Raw genomic sequence first — 17500 nt, 5'->3', positions numbered from 1 at the left:
GGTGACTAGGGCTCCATTTCCTTATGAAGAAACTAGGTGGAGGTTGGCAGACTTTTCTATAAATGACTTGATGGTAAATATTTTAGACTTTGTGGGCCCTATGTTCTCTTTTCCAGCTTGTCTTCCCTGGTAGAGTGAAAACTACCATACATAGTCCATAAACAAATGGGGGTGACCATTTCCCTTCTGCTATTCATAAAAATCGAGGTGGGCAGATTTGGCCTCAGGACAGTCACGTGTCAACCCTGAGACTAGATGCTCCCTTACAGTTCTTTCCCCACTGGTATTTGAGATTATAGGGGTAACTATCCTGCTTCATTTCTTTTCATAATACTTAGCACTGCCTGACATATTATCTGGTTTATCTGTGTATTTGTCTTCTTGACCGGACCATTAGTTTCATGAAAGTGGGAACTTGGACTAAATCCTCTGGGCCCAGAATATCTATTGAGGCCGATAAATATGTACAAAATGATGAATGAATCTACAGTTGTTTGTGGAGGGCCTGTCATGTGCCAGTCCTGGACCAGAGGGGAGAAAAGAAATAAGAGGAAGACCCTTTTCCCAGGAGTATGTGGTGTCATCCCACGTTCAGGGATTTGGAATCTTACTAGGGGGTCATTATCATACCTGGCACGCTGGAGCCACACAAAGCAGACCCCTCCCCTGCCCAGTGAGCAGCACACCCTACTTACCCCAAGTGTGTCAAGCCTGAACCTAGGAGTTACTCTTTATTTCCCTCTATCCACCCCCATCTTCAATCCATCAGCAAGGCCTGTTGACTCTACCTCTGAAATGTCTCAAGTCCCTCCAATTGTTCCCTCTATGGCCATCACCCTGGCCTCAGCCTCACTGGCTGCTGGCTCCCAGGACACCCCCTTCACTCCATTCTCCATGGAAGTTTATGAAATGGTCACTTTAACAAATAAAATAGGCTCTCCATTGTGCCAGGAGACAAGGGTACAAGCTGTGGGGACAGAGGGCCAGGTTTGAGCTGTGTGATTTTGGGTAAGTACCTGACCTTTCTGAGCTGGGGAGTGGCTCCAGGCTACTGAAGAGCAAGATTTACATGGCCTCAGGGAGCCTGGGCCTGGAGAGGCCAGAGGGGCCAAATCGGAGGAGGTCACTTAGAGCAGCACACAGGGACTGAGGGGCTCCCCCATCCTTGGAGTGGCTGGGACTGTCTGGACAGCGTCTTCTGGGCCTTACCTGTCTGATTTCAGCCAGCTCTGTTCTGCCCTTGGGCCGTGCCACCGCATCACACCCAGGTGGGTTTCCCTCATTGGCCGGCCCCCCGGAACAGGCGCTACTCCTCCCTCCGTGCCCAGGCAGCCCTCCCAGCTCACCCGGCCACACACCCACTAGTTTTCCTGGGCCAGTGCCCTGAACACGGAGCCTTAGAACCCAGGATGCCAGCCGCACCCTTTGTGGGGACATGTGCTGTCTGCTCACTTCTTGGCCTGCCCAGGAAGGACACTGGCCAAGGCCCCACAAAGGAGCCTCCCCTGCAACAACACCCCAGGCCGCTGAACTCGCTATCCACTATCCAAAGGCAGCAAGTTTGCATCTCCGAACTATTCTTGGCTCCAGCCTGCTCACTGCTGCTAATTTCATGCCCCTGTGATCCAGGTAACGCTTTGCTGCCTTGAGCTGCCACCTCCAGGCTTGAATCGCGTTTACCCACCCCGCAGGAGCCCGCTGCCTCTGCTGCCTCGCTCTTGAGGTGGGGGCTGTGCAAAGCCCCCTTGCCGAAGCCGCTGGGCAGCCAGGCACTGAGTTAGGCCACTGAAGCTCATGACTAATTTGCTGCACTTATTTCAAAATGCCCAAATGGCATTCAGGGGAGAGGAAGCTTAACCAGAGCCTGCCAGAGATAAACAGGCTTATTTTGGGGCCTCCCTGCCCGAAGAAACCTCTTTACCTGGACTCTTAGCCCGGAATTAAATACTTCCAGAAGAGACACTTAGCACAGAGCCTCTCAGTGTGGCAGAGGAGAAATGCTCCCCGTCATAAAATGGGCCTCACATCTGGCCAGTTGGCTCTGGTGGGTTTTTAAATTGCATTTGAACAGCATCTCTCCCCTCTCCTGTGTTCACAAACCAGGCCAGGGTGTAACAGATGAAAATGAGTTCCCACATCTCCACTGCAAGTGAATGCGGTGCCCTGTGCTCAGGCCTGTAGTGGCCCCTGGCACCTGGCACCCCTGGGCAGGGCCTTCCACAGTCTGGGGTGTGAGCTCCACCCCCACCCAACCTGGGCTTTGTGGCCAGTAGATAAGCTGGACGCCTGCCTGGTTCTTCCCAACTATAATGTCCTCTTTGGCGTGGTCTGTGCTTATCAGTGGACTGTGTCCATCCATTTGGGGTGGCTGACAGAAGTGAGGCTTTTCTCTTCATCTTTTTTTTTCTTTTTAACACTACTCAGATCCATAGACTTGTGGAAATGCCCAGGGGAACAGACAGTGGGGTTTCAGGAGAAGGGATAGTTAATAAAAAGAGAGAGAGAAAGCAACCCCTGTCATTTGCTGGCTTGGGAGGCCACCTGGCCCTAAGGGGTGGGCAGATCCCACCCTGCTGGACCCTCAGATCCCTAGAGCTGGCCCCTGCTCACTGCTGGGAAGGTCCATGGGCTGCCAGCCCCACCCACGGGGGCATCCCAATGCCACACTGCAATCCCAGCAACAGTGTCTGGGGCTTGTGTGCCTGTGAGGGAGACAGCCTCAGCTGGAATGGCTCTTGCATTTGTGCATTGGTGATCAGTATCTCCCCACCTCAACTCTGCCCTGCTCTGCAAAGAAGATCCTGCCACCAGCACTCAAGTATGCACCTCTTTGCAATTTATCCACTGTTGTTAGCCTCAGCCTTCTTATCTGTAAAATGGGAGCAAAGCCAGTTCTGCCTTGCTCTTACAACCTATGTTAAGAGCAAATGGACTGCGGTCTGTGCAGGTCATATTAGGCAGTTTTGTTCAGTTGTCAGTTACCTGGTACACAGCTGGCTTTCCATTTCCATACTTGGGGTACCTGGCAGGTGCAAGGATGACCTTTGGCACTGCTGCTACAGGCTAAGGGCTGAGCCCCTCCCCAGCCCCAGGCAGAAAAGGGAGATAATGGAGGTCAGGGAGATTAGACCTTCATGGGGCAGATGTCTTCCTCTTTCTTCCTGGGAGCCTCACCTCACACCAGGTTGGAGAATTCAGAATTGTGACTGGTGGGCCACTCTCTCTCATTAGCACTCTGACAGGGAGGGGTGGATGCTGTGGCTCCTCTCCGCGCCCCTCCTACTGTGTTCGGATTGAGTGGACAACACGGTGCAGTTTTGTCTTAGCTCAGGAGACTCCTGTCAAAACTGAGGAAAGCCCCAGGGATTCTGTTCCAACAAATGAGCTTCCGTGGGAGTCCTAAGTGCAGAGAAGCACCCCTCCATGCCTTCGCATGTGCTGTTGCCTCTCTTGGAATGCTGTTTCTCTCTCCAGCAGTACCCCATTCCCATATCTGTCTGGCACACTAGGTTGCAGTCCAAGATGGCCTCCTGTGGGAAGATCCCCCCCGACCCTCCTTCCTTCCTCCCACTGTACCTGGTATCTGTCATACGCAGCTGTAGGATTGCACCAGAGTACACACTCCCTGAGGAAATCAGGCACCCATCTTTTCTATTTTATATACCAAACCATCAGCAGCCCACTGGGCACACAGGGACAATGCCACCTCTTCAGTAAACAAGGGAATGGGTTACACAGCAAGGGATACTGACCTGGCTGGATAGTGGCCAGCCAGTTGGGCTGAGGGCCATGGGATTACCAGCCTCTAGGTCTCCCGCCAGCTGAGGCAGAGAAACCTGCCTGGGGAAGCCTCATCATTGCATAATGTCCTGCCCTGCATCATCCGCCCTTCCCACCCTGCCTTCTTGCTAAATCACACATAGTCTTCCACCTGCAGTTATGTATGGCCTGAACTGACCCCCAGGACTGTATACCCAGGTTTTACAGGCTGTATACACAGGGCTGCCATGTTGCACAACTCTAAGGAGCTCCAGTCATATCTCAGCTTATAGGACTTGTGCCCCCTGGGGTTGTGCAGAGCCAGCCTCCACTGTCGTATGAGGTGGCCCAGAGCCATTGCCCTGATGGTATTCTCATTTCTCTACTCCCCTCTGCTGGAGCTGGCCTTTGGGGTCCTTGTATTCACCTCTGGAGGTAGAAGTCATCTTCATCAACCATGTTGCCGGGCACCTAGTCAGATAAATAGCAACAGACACTTCAAGGAGCCCTCAGGAATCAGGCCCATGTGGAGGTGAACTGTGGCATGAATTAACCCAAAACACTGCATTACATAAAATTGCCCTATGGGATGGAGATTGCAGATTGCTTCAGAGGGAGCAGTACTGTTACCATTCTAACTGCAGTACGTTTGAACCGGTATTCAAATGTCTTTACATTTCCCTGAGTAAAATGGGAGAAGGTAATCCCAACATCCCTTGGAAGCAACTGCAATGAACCCAGGGAGGAATTGCCAGCTGCAGGTTTGCAAAGGGCATAATAAAAAATTAGAGGGAGGGCCTTTGCTGTTAGAAACTTCTGAGAAAGGATCCTGAGGCAACCCCTTCTGTGCCAATATTCTATTAGGCAGTAAGGGGAAGGAGGAGGGAAGGACGAGGGAAGCACTGCCGGGGTGAAAGAGCAAACACAGGCTGGCCACAGCTTTGCAACAAAACATGTCTGGTTGCTCAGGCGCACAGGATGTCTCCAGTGAAGCCACGTGGAGCCACCACATTTCAGAACAGTCAGGGGAGCAGAAAGGCAGGCAATTTATCTCGTTTCCTTCCCATCTCCTGCTTCTCATTGGTCAAAGTCTACATCATGGGGCTTTGCCTCCCCAACCCTTCCGAGAGTGTCACCCGGCCCCTCCCACAGTCAGCTGGGGAGCAAGAGCCTCTGAGGGTGCAGCCTGGGCAGCGTGCAGTCCCAGGGTCTCTCGCAGTTGGCTTCTCCTTTGGTAGCATTGTGGCAGTGGCCTTATGACCATGGGACTAAGTAGCAAGGCAAATGGCCTGAGGGGCAGAAAAGGTGGGCAGATCTGGATGGCACATAAACTAAGTTCAGTTTCTTGAAATCAGTGCATACCACTTGCAAAAATGATCCTCATGTCAGCAAAGGATTTGGTGAGGAAAGGCTCGGGAGCCTGATGTGGTCAGCAAGCATAGACCGTCTTTCCTTCATGGGCAGACATGCTTGTTTTCATGTCTGGCAGGAAATTGAATAAAAGGTCATGATGAGCTATCCCTGTTTTCATCAAGAAAGTGAATTTAAATTTTAACAGGAAGGTTGCAATATTCAGAAAAGCCCTGGAGAGTAGGAACTCAGCTATCGGAAACACTTGTTAATTAGGAATGTGTTGCTGCCTAATAGAATGCTGCAAACTTAGCCTAAAACAACACATCTTTCTTATGTCCTGGTGTCTGTAGGCCAGGAATCTGGGCATGGGTCCTCAGCTCAGGGTCTCACATGGCCTCAAGTCAAGGGGTTCGGTCAGGGCTGTAGTCTCATTAGAGGCTTGACTGGAGAAGGATGACTTCAGGCTTACTTGGGTGGTTGGCAGAATTCAGTTCCTTGCAGGTAAAGGACCGAGAGCACCAGTTTCTTGCTAAGTGTTGGCCAGAAACCACTCTCAGCAACTAGAGTCACCTGCAGGCCTTACCACATAGGGTTCCCCAGCAGAGCCACCTGCCTCCTCCAAGCCAACAAGGGAGAAAATAAGTCCAGCAAGACAGGGACCACCACCCATGGAATATAATCACATACACATAATCGCACACACCCATTACCTATGCTGTATTTTCTTGGTTAGAAGCAAGGTACAGGTCTTGCCCATGCTCACTGGAGGGGGTCACCCTGGGGCATGAGCACAGGAGGCCAGGATCATGGGGGTCACCCTAAGAGTCTGCCCACCACACCTCATTTTGCTAGAACTCCACTTACAGGCAAAAGTAGCAAATAATTTAAATAAAAACCACCACATGTTTATGTCAGGAATTAAGCTTAAAAAAAGAAAAAACTCCATGGCATGTGCTGAGTCAACCTACATCACTGTCTGCAGCCCCTAATCATACCAGTAGAAAGGTGGCCCAGGGTCGAGTCCATTCTACACCTGCACCCCTCTGTCCTCCCTCTCCCTACGGGCTCTTTGTAAAGAGGAGAAATGGGCTCAGTCAACAGACATAGCCTTACCCTGGTGTCAATATTTCAAAAGATTTCAGCATTAAAAGAACAATTTTTCTGCTTAAATATCAACAAACCAAAACATTCAACTACCTAGAAAATCCCCATTCCTAAAATGTCCAGGGAACCCGAGCCTGCTTAAAAAAAATGACGAGAATTCTGCCTCCCATGTGATGGTTGTTCACAGACTTGCGGTGGAGTGAGCAGCTGCTGAATAAAGGAATCGTCACTGGGCATTTGTGCCTGGGGCAATCTGAGGCCCCATCTGCAGCCATCTCTTCTTTGGGGCCTTTTTCCATCGCTCCTGCCCAGCACCTGCCTGACCTCACGTAGGCTCAGCCACTGTGTCAAGATGTAATTGACTGAGTGCCTCAGACCAGTCCAGGCTCTGCTGAGCCCATCAGGGCAGGAACAATGATGTGGCACCTCAAAGGAGGAAGGCTATTTCTAAGGCTCATGGTTGATGGACCACACTAACTGTGATTATCATTTTAATTACAAGGCCACCACAACCTTATATTCAGGGTGCAGATTTCAAAGACCACAAAGTGCTCTGCAGACTTAAAAAGGGACCATGGAATGGTCTGTTTCAAACTAGAAGGAACCCATTATGATGTCTTTCTTTCTTGGCCTCCACATTGACTCAAACTCTCCCAGAAAGTAAACCTCTAACCCTTTGTTTCATGTCTGACTCAAATCCCATCTCCCCTGGGCCCTTTCCCCTAATCCATACTCATTCCCATTCTCTCAAGTACTCTGCCCCATCTCATCCCTCTCCCAGACCTGAAACTCTCTTACAGAACTCACTGCTCCTAACGCTGATTTGGCAAAAACAAAAACAAAAAAAACAGAATTCTGACATCTTTTCCTATGGTGTTTTGAGATGTTAAAAAGCCTTCACACTCTATCTTACACTCCCACCGGGACACTGTGTTCTTAATGGGCAAGAAGCATGTCTTATACTCCAGTGATCCCTACAATTGCCACTTCTCTGCACATATTGTTCTTTGTGCTTCACACATTTATAACTCAAAATATTTTCTCAGTTAAGTTCAATTTCATAAGCTATCTCAAGTTGAATACTCAGAGACTCTGTTAATTTTTCACAGTAAACAATATAATTCATATGAAGCCCTGTATTCTGTACGGAGTAAATGTTTAATGCATGTAAGCTGTTGTCATGGCTGAGAACCCCTCATCACTGCCAACCTGGGGGTCATGGCTTGACACATGTAGTCCTTCCCAATGTTTGTTTTTTTTTAAGACAGGTATATTGAGGGATAATATACACCCAGTAAAGTCTACTGTAATGAGCAGACAGTTCTCTGGGTTTTGAAAAATGTATACAGTTGCCACACAGCATCTCTAGCTGTAAGTTCCAGTACATTCTAATCAGGAATTCTTCATCTTATCTGTGGTCTCATGCACCCTGTCTATAATAGCCTTGAGTTGCTAGTAGAAAAGGAAATGTCCTTTCTCCTCATCTTGGCCTCTCTAGGAGCCACTTCCCAAAATGGCTTTGACCTTGCATAGCAGCTATATTGAGGGAGCAAATCCAGAGTCAGAACAGTTTCCCTGCAGGGTTTAGGACCTGGTGTATTTCTAAGAGGCCTCACTTGGTTGTAAGAACGTGAGAATGTGGTTGGGTCATAAAACCATTCTCCAAATGGAACTAACTCTGAAATTTGGCAGTGGGGTATGAAGGCTGGTAGGGCAAAGTTTTTCTTTAGATACATACGTTGAGTCCTGTCTCCATTGCCTCCATGTGTGGGATAGGTAGAATGGGTGGGACCTTGGGCTACAGAGCATTAGGGACCTCTCTGAAGGCTGGGATGATGCCTTTCTTTCCTTACGTCCCCAGCACTTAGCGCAGTCATATTGGCATCTGTTTGTTGAATGACAGAGTGCGTGGTCTTAGGTAGGAGATGGAGCAGGACCATGCTGTCTTGGGGTAAACTCATCTATCACTCATAGGTATCTGAAGATGGGACAAACCCCACCAAGAGGGACCCTGTCTCTGCTTTCCGGTGGGGGCCCTCCCCTCCATCCTCAGTGACCTCAGTGGTACCCTCACTTGTGTGCTTGCAGAACTACTTTGAGAGCTACCTTACCATCGCCTCCACCGTGCCCTCCGTGCTGTGCCTTGTGGCGAACTTCCTGCTTGTCAACAGGTAGGCCCCTTGCCTTGTCTTAGGCCCCCGACCTGCCCCTCGAGCCTCTCCCCTTTCATCAGTGGCTGCTTTCTGCCTGCTTAAATGGTGACCACCAAAGTAGGAGGCAGACAGCAGACTCCTCCTTGAAGACTGAGAAGTCAGATCAGTGACCAGAGGCCCTGCCTATGGAATGCTCAGTCAGGGAGCTGGGTATTCATTTTCTAGCCACAAGCTGTGACATTGTATTAGCAGCTAGCAAGAGGTATATGGGCACATGGGTCTTCTTCCCTTTTTCTCTCAGGGCAGCCTGTCTGTCAACAGCTGCCTGGACTGCATACTTTGCAGTCAAGGGACACCACATGGAGGGTGGGGGCAGGGCCCAGGAATCAAAGCTTGTGGAAGTTGGTCTTCCAAGCATTTCTGAGAGCAGTGGGAAGTTAAGAGCCTAGCAGCCCACAGCTCTGGCTCTCACTGTGTGGAGATGGGTCACCTAACTGCTCAGTGCTAAGCTAGTAACACCAGTTCACTTATCAACCACTCACAAAGGACTCAGCAGGGAACTTCAGACATTGTTGTGCAGGGCTGGGAGATAGCCTCCATCCAGACGTGCTGTGCAAGAAGGAATGCTTTAGGAGACAGCCGGGCAAATCAGCATGTCTTTTGGACCCCACTGGGTGACTGTTGCCAGTTCATTCTCATTTTAGGATTAGGAAGACAACAGCCCAAGCTACTTTGCTTGAATTTCCCCTATACTACCGCCAGATAATAATAGTGGATACATTATGATTCAGAAACCTGGATTTCTCTTGGGCACAACTAACTGAAACCTTAACTCACTGTTGGCAACTTTATTTTACCTAACTTTGTTCAGTTTGAAGTGACTGCCTAGGTCTCTGGTTGAACAGGATTCTAAGGCAGGTCTGGCTGAGGGAGTGTGCTGTGATCAATTAGTGATGTCTTCTCTGCGTATAGGAGGAGACAGGGAAGCATGTGTGCCCCATGTGTGCTAAGCCTGACTAGACCATTCTTTCCAAATGTATTATGCTATCAGGCTATTCCAATTGTATATTGTATAAAAATGACCCCAAGCATTAAAACAATAACGATAATTAGTATCTCTCCTGGTTCTGGGAGTCAGCAGGCTCAGTTGGCATCTCTGGCTTGGTGTCTTCACACAGCTGCCGACCCTGGGGCTGGAGCTGCTGGGCCTCCTTGGCACCTCTCTCTCTCTCTTTCTGGTCTCTTTCTCTGGTCACTTGTGTGATGGTCTCAGGTGGCAGGTCTTTTCATATTGTGGCTGAAGAGTAAGTGCTCCAAGAGACCAAGGCAGAACCTATGTGGTTTTTGTAACCTAATCTCTGCAGTCACACAGAGTCACCTGGGCCCTACTCACCTGGTCAAGGCAGTTACAGTGCCCACTTGGTTTCAAGGAAACACAGACCCACCTCTCCATGGAAGGAATGTCAAAGGATTTACACCCATCTTAAAACCAAAGTGCAGGCTGGGAGAGCAAGAAGGTGAATGGTGCTTCATTGGCCTGAGGGCCTTGCAACCCCGATCACAAGCTAGCTGGTCCTAAATCTGCCTCCGTATGCCTTCCCTTGGCACACAGAGCTACATCAGTATCCTGGCAGGTGGGGCACAGCCTCTAGAGACCCCACCCCAGGAGGAGGGGAGCTAGGAGCAGAGCCAGGAGTTGCCTCAGTGCTGCCAGCCCCTGGAGGGCAGAGCTGGGTCCCCACAGTGACTCACAGGAGAGACGGAAGGAGGAAAGGGAGGGGATGTAAGACGAGGAGGACAAGGAAGAGAGGGGTAACAGAGCCCTGATGGTGGGGAGCCCCTCAGCCTCTCAGTTGCCCTCTCTGTTTCCAGGCCTCTCTCATGATCCCCTGTGTCCACTTGCTCAGCGGGCCCTGAGGATGGGGGTTCATTCAGATGGGCTCGCCCAGGCTCATATACATGAGAGCTCCCACCTCCTTCTAGATCTGAAGTCACTGCCTGAATTGTAACAATGGGGTAATGCCTGGTGACACCCTTGTTCTATCACTTAGGATGCACAACACCCCAGGAGGGAGGCTGTGACATCATTCATTTTCCGAGTGGAAGTCAGGAGATGTGCCCAGAACTACAGAGGCAGTGAGGGGCAGCCTGAGCTGGCACCTCGTGTGGCCCTGACTCCTCAGGGGCCAGGAGGTCCTGCAGGCTGGAAGCCAGCCTAGGCCTGGGTGTCAGCAGTGGCAGGAAGGGGCCGCTCACAGGACCTAGGGGAATAATCTCTAACAAGAGCAGTTAGCACTTCAGAGCACTCATATCCCTCAGAGGTATTATCTCCTTTAATCCTCACCAGCCAGTGAGCAAGAACCCTATTACCTTATTTTACAGGCAGGAAAATAGGCTAACAGAGGTTACATGGCCATTAAAGGGATGGAGCCAGGACTGGAACTGGGACCCTTCTTGTGGGTGCTCCACATGTACTGGGAATCTCTGGGCCCCCTGCTTCCTTGTTCCCCAGCTTTTCCCAGCCCTCCCTGCAGCCAGAGCTACACCTCAGACCCTTCTTGTTAAGGCCGTTCCTGCCCTGCCCTCACACTGCTGGAAGGAAGGAGATGGTCAGGAGGGTCTGGGTCTGCCTGCAGTGGCGACCATGGACTGCCCAGGCAGCCACACTCCCAAGGTTGGGTGGGCAGCTGGCTCTGAGGGCTCAGCACCGCAGGTCACCCTCCAGAGGGTCCGGCCCGCCCCAGGCCTGCTGTTGCCCAGCTCCAGGAGAGGGGTGGGGGCAATGTGGGAAATGCCTGCAGGCCCCCGTCTGTTTCTGGGCTGTGGGAAGATGGTTCGGAAGTTGTTTTTATATAATGTGCAGATTGAACTGTCTCCTTTTCTCCCCTCCTGGAGGACCCTGGCTTTCTCTGACTGGCTCATCCATAATCGCCAAGTGTTTTATTATGTTAAATCTGCAGCATCATAAATACTTATGAGGAGGATTTACATTTGGGAGACTTATGAAGAAATCAGTCCCCTGGGGTCCTGAGCCCTCACAAGCAGGGGCGGGGGGAAGTTGGCAGAATCTCATGTTCGTGTGGCCTGCCTCAGGGTCCCAGCACTGGAGCGGTGGTCTCAGCCATACCCTGTCCCCTGGGCCAGAGCAGAACTATGGTCACCATGGCAAGCTTCTCTAGACTTGCTCTAAAATCCCAACAGTACCGCCATCCCCTGGGCTACTACTTTCCCTGCCCAGTGTGGAAGAAACTGAGAGTGAAGCCAGTGTGGCCCCAATAGAATGTATGGGGTGGGCTCATACATGGCACGTTTCATAAAGCTTTATGAGCATGAAATAGCCCCGGGTGAGATCCCTTAGGGCCTGGAACGCATGGATAAGGCTCCCTTGAGAGTGAGCTGTGAGCAAGTAATTTGCAGCCAGGGAGACCTGTGCAGGTGAGGGACCTTATGTGGTGGTGGGGTGGGGGAGGGTCGGGGGGGAGTGTAACGGGGATGTGGGGGTGCAGAGCCTGGTTGGGAACTGCATGCCTTCGTACACTTGGCATTTGCCTCCTCATCTCCCATTCCCCCCTCAGCATCCCACCTTGGGGTGCTGGCTAAGAAGTCCCCAGCTCCCTCCAAAGCAACCTTCCTTTCAAGCAACTAATGGCCTTGTGACCTTGTGACAGGCACAGGAGAGCTTCTGTGATGCCAGCAGCATTCCCGGGGCAGAGTGTTTCTGCTCGTGTCTGTGAAGCGGTGGTTAGAGGCAGAGGCCATGCCCAAGGCTGGCTGGAAATGCCGCAGCTGTCTCCCTGCCATGCTGAGGGTCAAGAAGCGGAGAGCCGCTGAGAGGTTGGAGCCCAGCGTGAAAGCTGTTCCTGCACTGCCGATGCCCCTTGCTCGTCGGTTTGTGTGCCCAGCACATGCTTTCCAGTGTCCTAGGCCCTGTGCCCGCCCTGGGATGAGAGCGGGAGAGGGCCATTGTCATGGCGCTCCTCCAATCTTCTCGCCTTCTTCTTGCCCCAAGGAACTGTTAAAACTTTTTGGCACTTGTCCCCAGCCTCTCTCCACTTGAATTTCTTCAGATTTAGAGTCATGAACTGGAAGGGACCTAACATGACTTTGTCCAGCTTCTTCTCTTTCACGATGAGGAAACGAAGGTCCAGAAAGATGGAATACTCACCTGGAGGCACACAGCGAGTTGGTGGCAGGGCCCCAGTTTCCTGACACAGGCTCTGTGCCCCTGCTGGCTCTTATGTTGTGGGTGGGTGGTATGGGTGTGCCCCACCCTCTCCCAGCACTTTGTCCCAGATGTGGGGGGAGTGAGAGCACAGTGGGACTGAGTTGGGTTTAGGGTCATTAGAGCATCAGAGGTCAGGCCTGACCACCAGCCTCCAGGGCTCCCGGTGTGCACTTAGAACAGGGGTCCTGCTGCCCCACCTGAGTGCCCACCCGCTCCTGCTCAGGCCAAGGCCCCTGCACGCTCTGGGAAGGTGCATCTTGGTGCCAGGTTCCCCAGAAACAGACCCTGGAACAAGGCTTCGGGCGTGAGCGGTTTACTCAGGAGGCGAAGGGAGGGAAGGAGCTGGGCTATTCATCTGCCCATGTCCTTACCATTGGTTGAAGGCTGCCCTTAGGAGGCATTAGTTACTGTCACAGCAGCTTACTTCCTGGTCAGAGGGCAGGCACACGGGCCAGGCGCCCACAGCAAGCACAGCAGTGGAGTCTGACCGTGTTGCTCCCCAGCTGGAATCCCTGACGTGCCCCCTTTATGTTAGTTGGCACTCTTATTAACAAACAATGGAGACAAAACGATTTGTGGGCAAGTAAAGTCAGGCTTGCCTGTCTGGGCATTGCTGGAAATGTTCACAGGGCTGTCCTCTTGTGCTGTCCCTGGGCTCTTTGTGTATCTGCTTGGCTTCATCCCAAACATGACTTCTCCCCATGCAGATGTCGGGTGGTAACCAGAGTCCCTAACACAGGCACGGCAGAGAATGAGCTTTTCTCCACCTTTCTGGCTTGGGGAGGCCTGACTGGCCCTGTCTGGGTCACGTGTTAATCCCCAGCCCAGGCTGTCAGCCAGCAGCATGCAAGAGTCTCATCACCCCAGGCCAGATCATGTTTGTGTCTGGGTTGCTGTGGACGGTATGGCCGGTCTCCTCCCCAGGACAGCTTGGCCTGGAGAAGGGACATTCCTGTGAGGAATGCCCCACAGTGAGGATTAAGTCTTGGCCCTTATTAGGCAGACAAGGCCCCCCAGGATGGGGCCCCAGGTCTCTCCAGCCTGCTTCACTACCAAGCTTCCCTGCAGCCGCAGTCTGTTTCAGTCCCCTAACCTTGCCATTCTCTCCCACAAGGTGTGCACGCTCACATCCAGACACACCTCACACTGCAGCCTAGCTATTGCCTCATAAAAGCCCATTTGACATCCAGGGTGATTTTTGTGTCCCTCAGAGGTGCCCAGGATGCCCTGTGGCACCCCTGATGGAGCACTTTGGACACTAGAACAAAATGCCTGCCCCTCTTCCATCCCATGTCCCGGGCACCCAGCACAGTGCATGACACACAGTAGTTGCCTGATACATGTTTGTGGAATGAGTGCACCAGAGAGGATATACGTTAGCTCACAGCTGTGGGCTGGGGCTCAGCAGACCTGGGTTCTCGTCCCAGCTCCCCAAGGACTCACACTGGCACATCGAACCTTCCCTTCACTTCTTCTGGCTTCCTTCTGCCCCTTACAAAGCACAGGTAACACCTGCTCTCCCTGGAGCAGAGGATCCAAAGGAAACTCAGAGCAGCCTGGGGCCACAAAAGCTCTGTGACAAACCCTTGCCTGCTCATCATTTCACACCTATGTATGTACATACAAATTTTTTTTTCTACTGTTCAAGTCTTTCTTTTTTTATCCAGAAAAATATCTTTGAATAACTAATCTGGCTTTTCTCCCAGCCCCTACCCACTGGTTGGCAAGAAAATTAAACTAAACATCCAATCTGGTTTAAAGCTTAGTCTAATCTGATGATTTAAACAGCCCCTTAGATGATGTTCTCTCTCCTCAGAATAAAAAGGCAGCTTCTCAGAGAGCCAGGCTTTCCCGCTTCTGCCTGAGGGGCAGTGTCTGCACAGTCAGGGTCCGGGAGGGGTCTATGGTTTACATACGGGTATGGGGCAGGGGTGGGGGCTGGCCCTGGCTGCGTTAACTTGGCACCAGCTGCACCCCATGACAACAAGACCAACCCAAGAGAATCCTCTGCCCTGGCTGCCTGCTCTGAGCCACCTGTATTTCCTTCTTTCCAGGGGAGGCAGTAGAGTGTCATTCTGAGAGCACAGACTTGAGCCAGACCTCTTGGGTTCACAGCAGAGTGACCTTGAGCAAGTTCCTCACCTCTTTGACCTCAGCTTCCTTATAAGCAGGATACGTTAAGAATGCCTATCTTAGGGAGCTGTGTGAGAATTCAATGAGTGAGCATACAGAAACTCTTAGAAGAGCACCTAGCATAAATGTAGTACTGAGGAGGAGGAGGAGGATTCTCTTTCCTTCTCCTTCCCCCCACTGCTAAGCTTTGAGGGAAGGAGGCCCGGTGGGTGGGTCCTCCATTTGGACCCTAGCCAAAGCCCTGCGGCAGGAGGAGTAGGGGGCTTTCCTCAGAAGCCCTATATCCTGTCCTTGAACCTCACAGCAGGACAAAAAGAAGCAGCATCCGCTGAGCCCCTGCCTTAGGCCAGGCGCTTCCCCCTGCACCCTCCACATCCCCCTCTGGAGATCCTCACAGCTGCCCCTTCGGGAAGACCCCTCCTTCCCCTGCTGTACAGATGCAGAAGCTGACACTAGAGCGACTGAGTCCCTTACCCAAGGCCACACAGCTGGTGAGCCAGGAAGCAGGACTCAGACCCTGGCCTTCTGACTGCAGAATGGATGGTCCCAGCTGCTGAACTCACCCACTTCCCCAAGAACATTCACACTTCCTGGCCTGGCATGGGAGGTCTGAGGGGGTCTCTAATGGCTCTGGCGTCCTCACCCCAGGGTTCCAGTCCATGTCCGCGTGCTGGCCTCGCTGACTGTCATGCTGACCGTCTTCGTGGTAATGACCGTGCTGGTGAAAGTGGACACCTCCTCCTGGACCCACGGCTTCTTTGCTGTCACCATCATGTGCATGGCGATCCTCAGCAGCACCTCCACCATCTTCAATAGCAGTGTCTTTGGCATGACTGGCTCCTTCCCTATGAGGAATTCCCAGGCGCTGATATCAGGTGAGAGCTGGGGTCCACATAGCCAACCAGGTCAGCCCACCTGGGGGTCCTGTGAAGGAGCCAGAGGTGAACATGTAATGGCCTTGCCCAAAAGGAAATGAGTGTTAGGTGTGTTTCTATTATCTATAATTATGTAACAAAGTCCCCAAAACTTAGTAGTTCAGCAGGATACAGTCATTTTTTTGCTCATAAATCTACAGTTGGGCAGGAGTTGGCAGGGACAGCTCTCCTGTGCTCCACCTGGCATCAGCCAGTGGCTCAGCTGGGGCTGGAGGACCTGCTCGTGAGACGGCATGCTTCCCTGGCACGCTGCTGCTGGCTGTTGGCTGCCAGGGCTGGGGCTGGGCCAGAGTTCCTGTCCACCTGGACCTCTCCAAGCTGCTCTGGCTTCTCCATGGCATCATGCCTGGGTCACAGGAATGAGCGACCCCAGAAACCAAGACAGAGTGTTATTACCTTTAATGACTGAGCCATAGAAGCCATTTAGGGTCACTTCCAGCACAGCCATAAGGCCACCTGCATTCGAGGGGAGAGAACACTGACCTGTACATCTCAGGGGGAGGATGAGAATCACTGTAGGAAGATGAGCAGGTGGGACAGGAGAGACACAGTTGCAGCCGCTTTGGGAAAATTCAGTCCGCCTGCCAAGGGCATGTCCTGAAACAGCACTCCTTTCCTTCCTCCTGCCCTCTCCCACCAACTCCTGTCTCTTTCCCTTCCCGTTATTTTTCCTTTCCATTCCCTTTTCCCTTCTTTCCTTCCTTTCTCATTTTGTACTGGCGATTCAAAGATGATTAAGACTCAGCCTTTCAGGAGTTAGTAAATAAACCCCTCCATCCCCCTGAACTTCACCACACTGCGGGTGTGCACATGGGCGACTTGGGCAGCCTCTCTGGCTGATGTTTTGATGCTGATCCTAAGCCTGTTCTCTAGACCTAAGCAGTCCTGTTCTCTCACCCAGATGTTCCAAGATAAAAAGGTGCTGGTTCTGTTCGAATCTGCACTTTCCCAGGAGACCACATCCCTTAAAGCAAAGACTGGGGGCTCAGCTGCTCTGTTTGGCATCTTCCCATGTCCCTGATGTGTGAAGGAGTGCCCTAAGCATTTGCCTACTCGAGAAGAATTTCCACAAAGAATCTGCTCTGTGCCTAATAATAATGTAGTATGTGGTAGTATGCGGGAGGGATGACAAACACCCTGACAAGTGTATATCCCTCCCCACTCCCACATCAGTGCCAGACATCACTAATAGATCTGTATATTTCCTCCTGAGCCTCTAAATCCTTTTCAACAGCAGTGGCGCAGTCACTGTCAATGGATCAGAGTTCAGTTGTGGACTCAAATCTGTTTGCCATTTTTGATGAAAGATTAGGCTTCTGGCTCTATCCCGGCAAATCCTTGCTAAAGTAAAATAAAAGTGGGCCCATTGCTAAGTTTGCTGAGTAAAATCAATATGCCCCTAGCAATGCTTCAAGGAGGCCATGCTAGGCTTGGGGAAATGGCCACCAAGTGCTGGATGGAATCCCTTTTGTCACTGTAGTCTCGGAGAGAGAAGCTCTTATCCCCTCATTTCCCTCCATCCTGCTGGAGGATGTATTCCAGTATAACTGCCTCGCTGGCTACCAGCTCGGAGAGAGAAGCTCTTATCCCCTCATTTTCCCTCCATCCTGCTGGAGGATGTATTCCAGTATAACTGCCTCGCTGGCTACCTATCCAGGAGCCAGTACCCAAACACATCATCTGTGTTGACAAGGGACACTTCAGGGTCATCAGGCCACCTGTAAATCTTCTTGGGTTCTCCTGTGAATTTTTCAGGAAGTCCATTTTTGAAAAAGTTGGCAAACCTAGTACTCATACTGCAGTATTAATCACCCTGGGCCCTAAGCCGTCATCATCAC

General features: G+C 51.6%; 1 protein-coding gene across 4 annotated transcripts in view; it reads left to right on the top strand.

Annotated features, from left to right (window-relative positions):
- The window catches only part of SLC29A3 (solute carrier family 29 member 3), a 48962-nt gene that overhangs the window by 13505 nt on the left and 17957 nt on the right, over positions 1-17500 (top strand). For 2 of the 4 annotated variants that reach the window (XM_073240889.1, XM_073240890.1), the window contains exons 3-4: positions 8191-8387; positions 15376-15602. In XM_073240889.1, the coding sequence (XP_073096990.1) occupies positions 8191-8387; positions 15376-15602 (424 nt within the window). The remainder of the gene's footprint in view (positions 1-8190; positions 8388-15375; positions 15603-17500) is intronic. The other 2 variants (XM_036998807.2, XM_017652978.3) reach the window with 1 other exon arrangement.

The sequence above is a fragment of the Manis javanica genome, chromosome 7 (assembly GCF_040802235.1).
Source record: "Manis javanica isolate MJ-LG chromosome 7, MJ_LKY, whole genome shotgun sequence".
NCBI lineage: Eukaryota > Metazoa > Chordata > Mammalia > Pholidota > Manidae > Manis > Manis javanica.
This window is presented reverse-complemented; position numbering and strand designations above follow the sequence as displayed.